Source organism: Vulpes lagopus, chromosome X (assembly GCF_018345385.1).
Source record: "Vulpes lagopus strain Blue_001 chromosome X, ASM1834538v1, whole genome shotgun sequence".
NCBI lineage: Eukaryota > Metazoa > Chordata > Mammalia > Carnivora > Canidae > Vulpes > Vulpes lagopus.
In genome coordinates, this window is record NC_054848.1 from 120288199 (window position 1) to 120302491 (window position 14293).

The window sequence follows — 14293 nt, forward strand, 5'->3', positions numbered from 1 at the left end:
ATGACCGCACGCGGGGCAGGTGGCTGCCTCCCAGTCCTTCGCCTGGTCAACAGTACGGCCCTCCAGCGTGCGCGCCCCCGCACGTGTGTGTGCGCGCCAGCGCAGTTTCACCTGCCGCAGGTTGCCCACTGGATCCTCCTGTCCCAAACCAGGATTCCAGAGGTGGAGATCGCACGCAGCTCTTCTGCCGCGCTGCGGCACCGCCCTGCGCCCCCACCCCAACCCCACCCTGCGCCCCCACCCCAACCCCCCCTGTGCCCTGCAGGCCTTCTTTCCCAAATACCTCCCACGTGCCGGGTGCTGTTCTCTGGCGTTTAAGCGCGCCAAAGGCCGGGAACACCTTCTCCGCCGCGTGGTGTGGTCCTGGGCCCCGATCTCCTTTCCTCTGCCCTTGCACAGACACACAGCCTTTCCCAGCTCTGCCTTGAAAGGCTGTTTGTTTGCCAGAGACCTCGCAGCCCGCACGGTGACGATATTGCCCCCTCGAAAACTGATCGAAAGGCCACCCTTCCCTTAAGAATGGTTTCTGACTCCTTGCTATGGGAAACGAACTAGGGGTGTTGGAAGGGGAGGAGGCCGGGGGTTGGGGGTGACTGCGCGGCGGGCTCTGAGGGGGGGCACTTGACGGGACGAGCACTGGGTGTTGTTCTGTATGTTGGCAAATTGAACACCAATAAAACATAAATGTGTTACTAAAGAAATGTTCTCCACTTTTATTTCAACGCAGGAAACAATCCAGTAGCCGATAAACATGGGCGACAGAGGTCTTCTCCCGGACCGTGTGATGAAGAAGTGGGGTAACTGTTTACAGTATTTTCCCTTGCCACATCAAGTCAACTCGGCTTGCCTGCCCCTTATTCTCTGTAAAATCCTAGAATGAGACATTGCTTCCAAAACAAATACGACCTGGGTTTACCTTTCCTCAGTAACGTTTGCTGTAACTTCTTCACAGAAACGAAATACAGAAGATGCTGCAAGGACTTGGAGGTATGCATAAGTGCTATCTGCAGGGAAAAGGAAAGCTTTAGATCCGACAGCTTTTACAGGTGGAAATGTTAATGAGTGGCCTGCAAGACTGATTTTCATGCCTTGGTCTCATATGTAGGATATTACACAAGTATTTAGTGTGATTCAACTTTGCCACTTTCTATGCTGACCTTTTCCGTTGTTGATCTGGAAAGGTAAAAATGGTACTCACCAAGATGAGGTAAGAGTGACGCCGTTATTTTATGCACGCGTACGTCAACGTACTCTGCGAGCGAGTGGTCGGAGCAAACTTCGTACCTCCTTTGGCGTGCACAGATTAGGCGGCATATCAGGTTTTTATATCGGATTTAATTTTTCTTGATTTACTTACTTTTCATACCTTTCCAGTGCTCTGTTCTTTGGAGTAGCAGCACAAACTGAATCCTGCCAAAATCAATCAATCAAACAAAACCAACCAAAAAACCAAAAAATAAAACAAAGCACCCTCTTTATCATCATTTTTCATTAATAAGCCGTATAGGTGCAAACTAGAGAACTCCCGTAGCTGCTGAGAAATGTCATATCCAGACTCCTAAGCTTTTTCTTGTTTGGTCAGAGGTCAGTCACACCATCTGCACTACAGGGCAGGACACTTAGCAAAGTCCCAAGTCAATCTGTGGCTCTTCGATAAGGATCGCCCTTACAAGCAAGGATGTTTTGATAGCTTTGCTCTATTTGGTGGCGACAAAGGGCTTGCTTTGTGAGCTGTCTAATAAACTTCTTACTGTAGAGGGATTCCGGGTGTGTAAAATAGTTTTATCAGACTGCAGATCCTTCATGACTGCTGAAAAGTAACTATCGATTGTAGATCCAAAAAGTCAAATCATGCGATTTGCAAAGCTTTATTAGAAGTTTTAAGGTTCGGTGAAATGCAGCACTTATGGATAAAAGTGCTACGGAAAAAGCTCCGTGAAAATATTTTATTTATTATTTTTTTAAAGATTTTATTTATTTATTCATGATAGACACACACACACACACACAGAGGAGACAGACAGAGAGAGAGAGAGAGAGAGAGGCAGAGACACAGGCAGAGGGAGAAGCAGGTTCCATGCAGGGAGCCCAACATCCGGGTCTCCAGGATCAGGCCCTGGACTGAAGGCTGCACTAAACCACTGAACCACCAGGGCTTCCCCGTGAAAATATTTCAAAAGTGTTTCTGAACTCATTTATTCCAGCTAGAGTTCTTACACTCACAGTCTTGCTCTCTTTTAGTTAAGCACAGTTAAAAGCATCACTCACTAGATCGCTTGAAAGATGATTCTTTAATGTGCGATATAATGATTTTTCTCCTTTTGGGGGTCGTTTTTAAGAAAATGCTTTTGTGATGTTTTATATAATGCATCCGAATGGTAATCCATCTAAACATGTCCCATGAGTTGCAGGATTTTTGTAAATTCAGAAAAGTTTGCCTTTTACCTGTCTTCTCACAAGGACATTAAAGTCTCTTTGAGATTCTTTATACGCATTTTGACAATGGAAAGTCTTTTGATTATTATCCCCCTTTCCTTATGTCTGAACCCGCTGTTAGAGTAATGAGAATCAGGATACTAGTACTACAAAGACTTTACGGAAACTAGTGAGCAAATCTGGCTTTTTCAAACGATGCCTGTGTTATAGATTTTATTTTACTTTTTTTTTTTTTTGGAGCATCATTGGCACACACAACATGACATTAGTTCAAAGGTATACGACATACTGATCGGACATTTATGATACCTGCATTACAGATTTGAAGCGTCTTTGCTTATTCTGGAGGCAACATTTACCTCTATCGAATCGTATATATGAAAACCAAATAATTTTCGGCTTGAAATTTCAATGAGTATCTATGTTCTACACAGGTGGCATTAAACAGGCTCTTCTTGCAAAAAGAAAAATGTTTGAAGCAAATGCAAAAGCTTCTCTGAAAAGCACTAACGAAAAAATTGAGCAGGGTTGGAAAATACAGCAAGAACAAAGGTGAGGTTTTGTTTTAAGCCACAAGGACGCTTGTATCATTTCTTAGTATTCCTTGGTGCAAATAACGGAAGGCAGATGCTATTGTATTGAGTTTTCCAGTGAAAAAGAGATTTTGCTGCATTGTTTTCTAAGCGGATAAATTCTCTTAACCTCCCTCCTTATCAGCATTGAGGTTTAATTCCAGGAGCCAGTAAGGTGACCTTTCCTACCCCCCTTTCAAAGCACAATTGAGTTCTCTTGCTGTAGGAGTTTTCTTCCTATATAGTTTTCTTTTAATTCATAGTCATTCTAGACCTAATCTAGCCGAACCTTGGTTAAACATCTTACAGTGTTATCCCGGTGACAGTTAACTGTATTCCGTCACGGAGAAAAGGTTAACTTTATATCATAATGAATTTGCGCATTGTAGCTAAGTTGTGTTCACTGTTCTTTCTTAAAAATCATTATTGTGCCAAAGAGGGGAACTGTTTAAGTGAAATATTCCTGTTCGGGTATCTTCGATAAAACATCCTCATTGCATCTACTTACCGCATCTGAACGTAGAGGTTCTGTAGGAAGAAGAAATGAAAAGTAAGCTGCTTTTAGATAAAATGAGTCTTTCGGGAAAATTGATTTTATGGTAAATCCTCGCTAGTGTTGAACAGTCAAGGCATGTGAGAAGGCTTCTATATTGGTCGCTTAGGAACAATACTGTTGGTAATGAGTCAATTGTTCGTGTGCCCTTTCTGTTTCCCGTGAGACTATACTGTGCTGTTACGGTATTCCTGCAAAATGGTTAATTTTGTCATCTCTTTGTGGAGTGTGACGGTGCTCGTTATCATGTTTTACAGGCAGAATCTTCATTTCAAATACTCTCAGCGGTTTCTGACTCTCTTTCAGAAGTGGGATACCGACATGAGGAGAGCCCAGGAACAGGAAGCAAAACTAGCTGTTGGTATCAGCCTTGGCTTTAAAATTATCTATCTATGATTCTTACTGTATCAAAGTCTCTTACTGTATCAAAGTCTCAGGTAGCAAGAGGTCATGCAAAAACACAGGAGAGAATGTAGAGTCCGTGAGCCCAGATGGGTAAGGGAGGGTAGAAGATAGCCCAGATGAGTAGTGGTGGGAGGCCGAATGTTCTATTTGAATGGCTTCTATTTAGTGATACAGGAAGGTCACCAGTTAAGAGTTAGAGTGGTGGAGGAGGCGCTGCCTTCGGGGGGCAAAGAGGAAGTCCCGGAATTGTTTCCTGAGAGCGGGCCAGCGAATGCACTAGGGAAATATCATTGCCAAGCAGCATTATGGGTCTGGCTTTGGTTACTGTCATAGTGATCATGAATTTAAAGTGAGACCACACTGCACGGTTGTGGCAGAGTGGCTAGAGAGCTGGATCCTCCAGGGTTGGGGTATGGCCACACAGATTGACAGAGTGGAAAAGTTGGCAGAGGGGAAGGCACACGTGCAAGTGCAGAGGTATGACAATTGACCATGGAATTTAAGCCAAGAAGGAAGAAAAGGGAGACTAGGAGAATGGGGACTGGGGACAAGGAAGACTCCTTGGATCATGGGATATTAATCCTGAAAGAGTTCTGAACCGTAGTAAGAAAGGGAGAGAACAACAAACAGGGAGGTAAAGGTAGAATGTTGGGGGGGCAGGGTGGAGAAACAGCATAGCACAGTGGTCAGGAGCCTGGGCCCCGGAACCTTTTTTGCTTTTTTTTTTTTTTAATCCAATCCTGGTTGACCAGTACTTTGACATCAGGGACAAATTGTATCTCACTCAGGTTCCTCAGCTAGGAAAGGAGGCCTGGTAAGAGTATCTGCCTCATGGAGTTGTTTTGAGGGTTGAATGAGATCGTATGTAATAAGTCTATTTGAAATGGTTACGAACAGTAACTGACACAGAGCTGCTATGCAAGTCTTTGCTCTAATTAATCTTATGTAGACCTTGCGGTCATTGGGAGTCCCGGGTCTGACTACGTAAGTTACTAAAGTAGGGAAGAGGACAGAATTATTGTTGGAGAGTAGGTCAAGGAACAGAGAGGCTAGGATAGTCTGTATGCGTCCTGAAAACACCAAGAATTAACACATGTTTTGAACGTTGTTAAGAAGGAATCTCTCCTCTGTGACTACTGTTAGGAAGGATTATTGTATAGAGTCTTTGCCTACTTGTGGTAAACAGATTATTGAAAGGGCCATTTGTGGACTTTGAAGTCCAGAATTAATACATGTCTTCAATATCGGTGAGGAAGACAATTTCCCACTTAATGGCTACTGGGTAGGGTCATCGTGTATTGTTTCTGTATATGGGTGGTGAACACAATGATCTAAACTTGGTCGCAAAAGTTGTTAAAACAGGAAATGCTGACAGGTATCGATTTAAGGAATATTCCTTTTCAACCTGATGTGTAATTATGTTCTCTGAATACTAAATGTGACCCACATTTTGTCACCTTTTCCTTTAATGTTCCTAGGGTATGTTTCAAGAGCAACAAAAGATTCTGCAACAAGCTAGAATTGTTCAGAACCAGAGGCTGGAAAAATTAAGAAACGTATACAAAGAATTCTTAAAGGTCTGTGGTATTTGGCAACACAATACGCTCTTAGAAAACACAAGACGTAGGGGTGCCTGGGTGGCTCAGTCGCTTGAACGACCAACTCCTGGTTTTGGATCAGGTCGTGGGTCCTGATCCCATGGGTTGTGGGGTGGAGCCCCGCTGGGGCTCCCTTCTCAATAGGGAGTCCGCTTCAAGATTCTCTCCCTCTGGCCCTCTGCCCCCTTGCACGTGTGCTGTGTGTGTCTCAAATAAATGAACAAATCTTGAAAAAAACCATAATATGTATATAAAAGTAGAAGATAGTTTCTTTCTGAGTCTGTGGGTGGAAAACCATTTAGGTTGTATATTTAAATTTTCAACCAATTTCCAGGAGGACCTCACTGTTTTGGATTTAGCATAATTGGAAAATGCATTTTCTTATATTTGGCATTAATTAATACTTTTATGGGAGTCGTTTTTTTCTTTGATTTCACACTATTTATTACAACACACATCTAACTCTTATTTTTGTAACTTAGATTATGTGTGATATTGAGATCTTGAACTTTTTTACACAATTTTGAGGATTTAAAGATCTTGACTGTTAAAAGGAAAAAAATACAGAAATACTAAAAAAAAAAATATCCCAAGTGTACCAGATGGGAGTCGTTTAAAACAGGGAATGGCAACGTGGGAATTTTACCTAGAAATACACGTATCGTGAAGAATAGTGGTACTTTATTAACACTTCGAGCATGATTTTTTGGTTCGATCATCAGTTTTGAGATCAGCAATAAACATATAGTGGAAACTGGGAATTCTGTGAATCACTTCTACGTGTCTTTTCCTTGTATTGATGGTTTCTGTTAAATACGAGTAGGCAGTTGTAATTGATGGATCCTGATTTTTATATTCAAATGTGTTACGTGAGTATTTTTTGGCACGTTTGCTTTTGGAATACTAGAGGAATAGTGACTTTATACACAGACTTAAGGGATCCCTGGGTGGCTCAGCGGTTTAGAGCCTGCCTTCAGCCCGGGGCGTGATCTTGAGTCCCAGAATCGAGTCCCGTGTTGGGCTTCCTGCGTGGAGCCTGCTTCTCCCTTTGCCTGTGTCTCTGCCTCTCTCTCTCTGTCTCCCTTTCTGTCTCTCTTGAATAAATAAACAAAATTTTTAAAAAGTTTAAAAATATCATAAGGAAAGGTGTAAGAGAATGTATATCATAAATAATGAAAAGGCCAGAGGAAGACTAACCGTTTGTGAATTGAGAATGATCTGGTGTGATATTTGCACATCAATCAGCAAATTGTTCTCAGTGACACATACCTCTTCCTCAGGCAGAGATATACTTCTTTAGGAAGTGATGGAACCCTGCACATTCCCCTTCTTTTTTCTTGGTGTGCCTATGGGCGCTGTATGTGTGTGTGTGTGTCTGTGTGTGCGTGTGTGTTTGTGTGCCCGCATGCGCCATTTACCTCTGCATCTGTACCTTTCTCTGCAACCTTTCTGCAACTGTTTCTTTCTTTGAATTCCCACTGCTACTGCTCTAGTTCGGGATCTCACCATTCCTTGCTCCTCCGAGTAAATGCTTACCTGAGTGCTCTCTTCTCCAGTCCATCCTTTACAGTTCTGCAACATGATCTTCCCACCTGAAAACCTGTCATTAGCCTCTCATGTTAAAACCTCAGGTATTCAGCGTCTGTCACTGCCCAGTAACAGAACTCCCTGGTTTTATGTCGACATTCCTCCTTTCCGCCCACCCCTCCAGATTGGTTGCTTTCTCTGAACTAACTCACCTTTACTTCCTTGTTTCTGGAATACTTTCAATTCCTTCTTCCCTTTACCTACTGAAATCCTATTCTTTCGCCAACTAACGCAGAGTCAATCTTATCTTCCAGCACACAGTCATGGCAAGGGGTATTTCCTTAATCGTTACAAAGTTTTTGTGTGGTTTTTAATTTACGTGTTTTTTATTCTCCCTGGAATAAGGGAGGAAGAGACCGTGCATTCATTTTCTACTTTTTATATACGTTTATTTTTTATTGGTGTTCAATTTGCCAACATATAGAATAACACCCAGTGCTCATCCCATCAAGTGCCCCCCTCAGTGCCCGTCACCCAGTCACCCCCACCCCCCGCCCACCTCCCCTTCCACCACCCCTAGTTTGTTTCCCAGAGTTAGCAGTCTCTCATGCTCTGTCTCCCTTTCTGATATTTCTCACTCATTTCTCTCCTTTCCCCCTTTATTTCCTTTCACTATTTTTTATATTCCCCAAATTAGTGAGACCATATAATGTTTGTCCTTCTCCGATTGACTTATCTCACTCAGCATAATACCCTCTAGTTCCCTCCACGTCGAAGCAAATGATGGGTATTTGTCGTTTCTAATGGCTGAGTAATATTCCATTGTATACATAAACTACATCTTATTTATCCACTCATCTTTCTATGGACACCGAGGCTCTTTCCACAGTTTGGCTTTTGTGGACATTGCTCCTATAAAAATCGGGGTGCAGGAGGCATTCATTTTTAAATTAGTCCACAGCACCTAACGGTACCTTTTACGTAGGATGCACTAGATTGCGACTCATTAAGTGAACAGTAAAGATTAGACCATGTTTGTTTTTCATGACTTAAGAGGCCGTGTTACAGACCATTTCATTCCCTCCAATGGAATCTGTTAGACTGATTATTAGTCATTATAAGTGCAGGGTTCCGTGGTGTTTAGGAAGCTCCTTAGAGTGTTTTAAGTTTATGGATTTTCATTCTGTGGGAAAGTCAGTCTTTTCTTTTTTTCCAGGATAAGAAATGTCTTTATTTTTTTAATAATAAATTTATTTTTTATTGCTGTTCAACTTGCCAACATACAGAATAACACCCAGTGCTCATCCCGACAAGTGCCCCCCTCAGTGCCCACCACCCAGTCACTCCCACCCCCTGTCCTCCTCCCCTTCCACCAACTCTAGTTCTTTTCCCAGATTTAGGAGTCTTCCATGTTCTGTCTCCCTTTCTGCTATTTCCTTACCCATTTCCTCTCCCTTCCCCTCTATTCCCTTTCACTATTATTTATATTCCCCAAATCAATGAGACCATATAATGTTTGTCCTTCTCCGATTGACTTCTTTCACTCAGCATAATACTCTCCAGTTCAGTCTTTATCTGTTTTTCCACCACCTTGACCTTAACTGTCTATTAACGCATTGTTTGGAGCCAAGTGTACTACTGTCGTGCCTCTATAATAATAATATTTGACTCAAACACAACATTTTAAAAATTTCTTAAGTGGGCATTCTAATCACCATGTATCACGTACAGTGTTTTGCTTGGAAAAATTAATGAGCATCCCTTGAATATTAAGGGTTGTTACCTTTGAAATCTAACTTAATTTAAAAAAATATCTTATGTATTTATTTGAGAGAGGGCACATGCAGGGGGAGAAGCAGAGGGGGAGGGAGAAGGAGACTCCCCACTGAGCAGAGAGCCTGATGCGGGGCTCGATCCTAGGACCCTGAAATCGAGACCTGAGTTGAAGGCAGACTCTTAACCCACTAAGCCACCCAGGCGCCCCCTGAAATTTGATTTTACATGTTTTCAGCATGAGATGAAAAGTGGTGCTTTATACCTGAACTAGGCTTCTTGTTTTAGAGATCACAGGCTTTGGACAAGGATCATGAACATTTTCTTAGTGATGAACAAAGTGAAGTCAGGGAAGAAATCACCAAGTTGCAAAACAAAATTATGAGGGAAGCTGTAAGTAGTAGTAGTTCTTTAATATTAAGACCCAAGGAGGGATGTGAGCATTGGGGAATTTGGTTTGCCAAAATGTATATGACAGTTACTCGAATAACGGGCGAATGCCCAATATTTCCTTCCTTGAAACAGCAGCAGCAAGAGCTGGCAATGGTTCGGAAGTCTCTTCATTCCCTGTTGTTCTGACGACTTTGAGGAACGAAAGAACAGCAAGCTACGTTTTATTAAGTATGACGTTAGCTGCACTGAACCACACTGTAGTAGTTTAAAGATTGTAGTTGAAATTGGTACGCCTTGTTTATCATAGTTTGTTTGCTAAGTGCAATAATCTTTTCCTGTTAAAACCCCAACCCTAAAAAGCTGTGTGAGGAGCGGCAGTTCCACAATTATATACGTATTAAGGTTTCAACCCTTTGTTAGTAATGAAGACTTTTTGTACTTAACACTGTCAATTACCTGTTAGCAGTAAGGATGATTTAATTTTAGGCTTTCCCTCAGTGGATCTGTATTAGCCCCAAAAGGCTCAAACCACAAGTACAGAAAGAAAGCTCCATTGCTTTGCCTAAAGGGAAAAAAATTAAAGAATATAAAATCTGTCTTATCCGTGCACCTGCTTGTATTTACTCATTAGTTTACTGAGCCAATTCCAATACCAATATGGTTTCAGAAGAAAACGTACTCTATCTACTGCCTTATAAAAATGATTGCAAGCAAAGATAAGATTGTGTTTTAAAATCCATTAAACTGCCTACAATCGCTGGGAAAAAAGAACTACATATATAAATATCAGTGCTGAGACATGGGTTTGTGAATGGGCCATTTCCACAAGCAAACCAAAATGTCATTTAATTGGTGTTGGTTCACTATTAAATGGCACCTGCCCTTAGCATTTATTGAACATATTTCACAAATACGCACATGTACTTAATTACTTAGGGCTTAAGCATTTCACATCTCTCTTTTCTTTAAGCATTTTATTTATTTCTTTATTTATTTGGCAAAAAGAGAGAGAGAGAGAGAGAGAGAGAGAGAGAGAGAGAGAGAGATTCATGCAGAGACACAGGTAGTGGGAGAAGCTGGCTCCTTGCACGGAGCCCGACGTGGTACTCCATCCCGGGTACCCAGGACCATGTCCTGTGCAGAAGGCAGGCGCTAAACCCCTGAGCCACTCCCGGATCCCCTCACATCTGTCTTTAAAGATAAATCACATACAGTGCTTTTTTAAGTTTAATATTCATTGAGTATATGGAACACTGATTTGAGAGCTAAGAACTTGAATAATTGACTCTTGAATACATTGACTCTCTTTTTGTACCGGCCTTTTATCTTTAACATTTGATAACATAACACCGTCTTCATTTGGGCACGTTATTTAATAAACATGGCATTGTTTCAGAATATATTTGTAATAAGCCCTTTCAATGAATTTTTCTGACTTACTGAAATTCCTCCCATGAATCATTCAAAACAAAACAATCCCATTAGGAGGAGAGGAATGATATTCTCCTGTCTTTCCGTATGGTGTCGTGGGGTGTTTTTGTTTTGTTTGTTTTGTTTTTTAATGTCAATTCTGACCCCTGTATACCAACTTTCCTTTTTTTTAAGGTTTTGCAAGTTTTCAAACAAAGCCCTTACAGAATATCTTTTTCTAACTGCAGTAATGTATACAGGGACAAATGAGTCCTCCACCGCTATCCAATCTTTGACATTACAGGGAGAAATTAATTGCCCAATTTCACATGTTCATAAAGAAGTTTCCTCTTAAGCCAAATCATGTGTTGGTATATGCGTCTGAAGTTCTGTTCCAAACATCTAAGAAGGTCCTCATTTGGGAAGTTTTCCAGTAGCTATAGAGGCAAAAATAAAGTACTCCAAAGGACCCCATGAAAGTTCTCATATTGATACTGAGACATCTGGTTTTATGTGAGCATGTAGAGTCAATACTCAGTACATAGTGTACATAGTGATCAAACAGTTGACATTTATTTCATCCCCTGAGAACCTCAAATGAGTAAACACATTCTTTTTTTTAATTAAAACTATTTTATTGTTTTTTTATGTTTTTAATTTTTTATATGTAAATTTATTTTTTGCTGGTGTTCAATTTGCCAACATATAGAATAACACCCAGTGCTCATCCTATCAAGTGCCCCTCTCAGTGCCCATCACCCAGTCACCCCCACCCCTCGCCCACCTCCCCTTCCACCACCCCCCAGATCGTTTCCCAGAGTTAGGAGTCTCTAATGCTCTGTCTCCCTTTCTGTCTCTCTTGAATAAATAAACAAAATTTTTAAAAAGTTTAAAAAATCATAAGTAAAGGTCTAAGGGAATGTATATCAGAATGAAAAGGCCAGAGGAAGACTAACCGTTTGTGAATTGAGAATGATCTGGTGTGATATTTGCACATCAATCAGCAAATTGTTCTCAGTGACACATACCTCTTCCTCAGGCAGAGATATACTTCTTTAGGAAGTGATGGAACCCTGCACATTCCCCTTCTTTGTTCTTGGTGTGCCTATGGGTGCTGTGTGTGTGTGTGTGTGTCTGTGTGTGCGTGTGTGTTTGTGTGCCCGAGTGCGCCATTTACCTCTGCATCTGTACCTTTCTTTGCAACCTTTCTGCAACTGTTTCTTTCTTTGAATTCCCACTGCTACTGCTCTAGTTCGGGATCTCACCATTCCTTGCTCCTCCGAGTAAATGCTTACCTGAGTGCTCTCTTCTCCAGTCCATCCTTTACAGTTCTGCAACATGATCTTCCCACCTGAAAACCTGTCATTAGCCTCTCATGTTAAAACCTCAGGTATTCAGCGTCTGTCACTGCCCAGTAACAGAACTCCCTGGTTTTATGTCGACATTCCTCCTTTCCGCCCACCCCTCCAGATTGGTTGCTTTCTCTGAACTAACTCACCTTTACTTCCTTGTTTCTGGAATACTTTCAATTCCTTCTTCCCTTTACCTACTGAAATCCTATTCTTTCGCCAACTAACGCAGAGTCAATCTTATCTTCCAGCACACAGTCATGGCAAGGGGTATTTCCTTAATCGTTACAAAGTTTTTGTGTGGTTTTTAATTTACGTGTTTTTTATTCTCCCTGGAATAAGGGAGGAAGAGACCGTGCATTCATTTTCTACTTTTTATATACGTTTATTTTTTATTGGTGTTCAATTTGCCAACATATAGAATAACACCCAGTGCTCATCCCGACAAGTGCCCCCCTCAGTGCCCACCACCCAGTCACTCCCACCCCCTGTCCTCCTCCCCTTCCACCACCCCTAGTTTGTTTCCCAGAGTTAGCAGTCTCTCATGCTCTGTCTCCCTTTCTGTCTCTCTTGAATAAATAAACAAAATTTTTAAAAAGTTTAAAAAATCATAAGTAAAGGTCTAAGGGAATGTATATCAGAATGAAAAGGCCAGAGGAAGACTAACCGTTTGTGAATTGAGAATGATCTGGTGTGATATTTGCACATCAATCAGCAAATTGTTCTCAGTGACACATACCTCTTCCTCAGGCAGAGATATACTTCTTTAGGAAGTGATGGAACCCTGCACATTCCCCTTCTTTGTTCTTGGTGTGCCTATGGGTGCTGTGTGTGTGTGTGTGTGTCTGTGTGTGCGTGTGTGTTTGTGTGCCCGAGTGCGCCATTTACCTCTGCATCTGTACCTTTCTTTGCAACCTTTCTGCAACTGTTTCTTTCTTTGAATTCCCACTGCTACTGCTCTAGTTCGGGATCTCACCATTCCTTGCTCCTCCGAGTAAATGCTTACCTGAGTGCTCTCTTCTCCAGTCCATCCTTTACAGTTCTGCAACATGATCTTCCCACCTGAAAACCTGTCATTAGCCTCTCATGTTAAAACCTCAGGTATTCAGCGTCTGTCACTGCCCAGTAACAGAACTCCCTGGTTTTATGTCGACATTCCTCCTTTCCGCCCACCCCTCCAGATTGGTTGCTTTCTCTGAACTAACTCACCTTTACTTCCTTGTTTCTGGAATACTTTCAATTCCTTCTTCCCTTTACCTACTGAAATCCTATTCTTTCGCCAACTAACGCAGAGTCAATCTTATCTTCCAGCACACAGTCATGGCAAGGGGTATTTCCTTAATCGTTACAAAGTTTTTGTGTGGTTTTTAATTTACGTGTTTTTTATTCTCCCTGGAATAAGGGAGGAAGAGACCGTGCATTCATTTTCTACTTTTTATATACGTTTATTTTTTATTGGTGTTCAATTTGCCAACATATAGAATAACACCCAGTGCTCATCCTATCAAGTGCCCCTCTCAGTGCCCATCACCAGTCACCCCCACCCCTCGCCCACCTCCCCTTCCACCACCCCTAGTTTGTTTCCCAGAGTTAGCAGTCTCTCATGCTCTGTCTCCCTTTTTTATATTTCCCACTCATTTTCTCTCCTTTCCCCTTTATTCCTTTCACTATTTTTTTAGAGTCCCCAAATGAATGAGACCATATAATGTTTGTCCTTCTCCGATTGACTTATTTCACTCAGCATAATACCCGGTTCCATCCACGTCAAAGCAAATGATGGGTATTTGTCATTTCTAATGGCTGAGTATTCCATTGTATACATAAACCAATCTTCTTTATCCATTCATCTTTCTATTGACATCGAGGCTCTTTCCACAGTTTGGCTTTTGTGGACATTGCTCCTATAAAAATCGGGGTGCAGGAGGCATTCATTTTTAAATTAGTCCACAGCACCTAACGGTACCTTTTACATAGGATGCACTAGATCGTGACTCATTAAATGAACAGTAAAGATTAGACCATGTTTGCTTTTCATGACTTAAGAGGCCGTGTTACAGATCATTTCATTCCCTCCAATGGAATCTGTTAGATTGATTATTAGTCATTATAAGTGCAGGGTTCCGTGGTGTTTAGGAAGCTCCTTAGAGTGTTTTAAGTTTATGGATTTTCATTCTGTGGGAAGGTCAGTCTTTTCTTTTTTTTTTTTTTTTTTTTTTTTTTTTTTTTTTTTTTTTTTTTTTTTTTTTTTTTTTTTGGAGGCACTGGGTATACCCCTGC

The 14293-nt window shown here is 41.5% G+C and overlaps 1 protein-coding gene across 1 annotated transcript; it reads left to right on the forward strand.

The window, feature by feature from the left end:
• The first annotated feature begins 705 nt into the window (after positions 1 to 705).
• LOC121483607 (synaptonemal complex protein 3-like) lies at positions 706 to 9456 on the forward strand. Its single transcript, XM_041742298.1, has 6 exons — positions 706 to 987; positions 2871 to 2988; positions 3819 to 3918; positions 5445 to 5543; positions 9153 to 9257; positions 9390 to 9456. Exons 1-6 carry the CDS (start codon positions 969 to 971, stop codon positions 9441 to 9443), a joined length of 495 nt encoding a protein of 164 aa, XP_041598232.1. The 5' UTR covers positions 706 to 968; the 3' UTR covers positions 9444 to 9456.
• Positions 9457 to 14293: the final 4837 nt, after the last annotated feature.

Coding starts and splice junctions, on each gene's coding strand:
- LOC121483607 (XM_041742298.1), top strand. Junction 2,989..3,818: donor AAAATACAGCAAGAACAAAG/GTGAGGTTTTGT, acceptor CATGTTTTACAG/GCAGAATCTTCATTTCAAAT. Junction 3,919..5,444: donor AACAGGAAGCAAAACTAGCT/GTTGGTATCAGC, acceptor TAATGTTCCTAG/GGTATGTTTCAAGAGCAACA.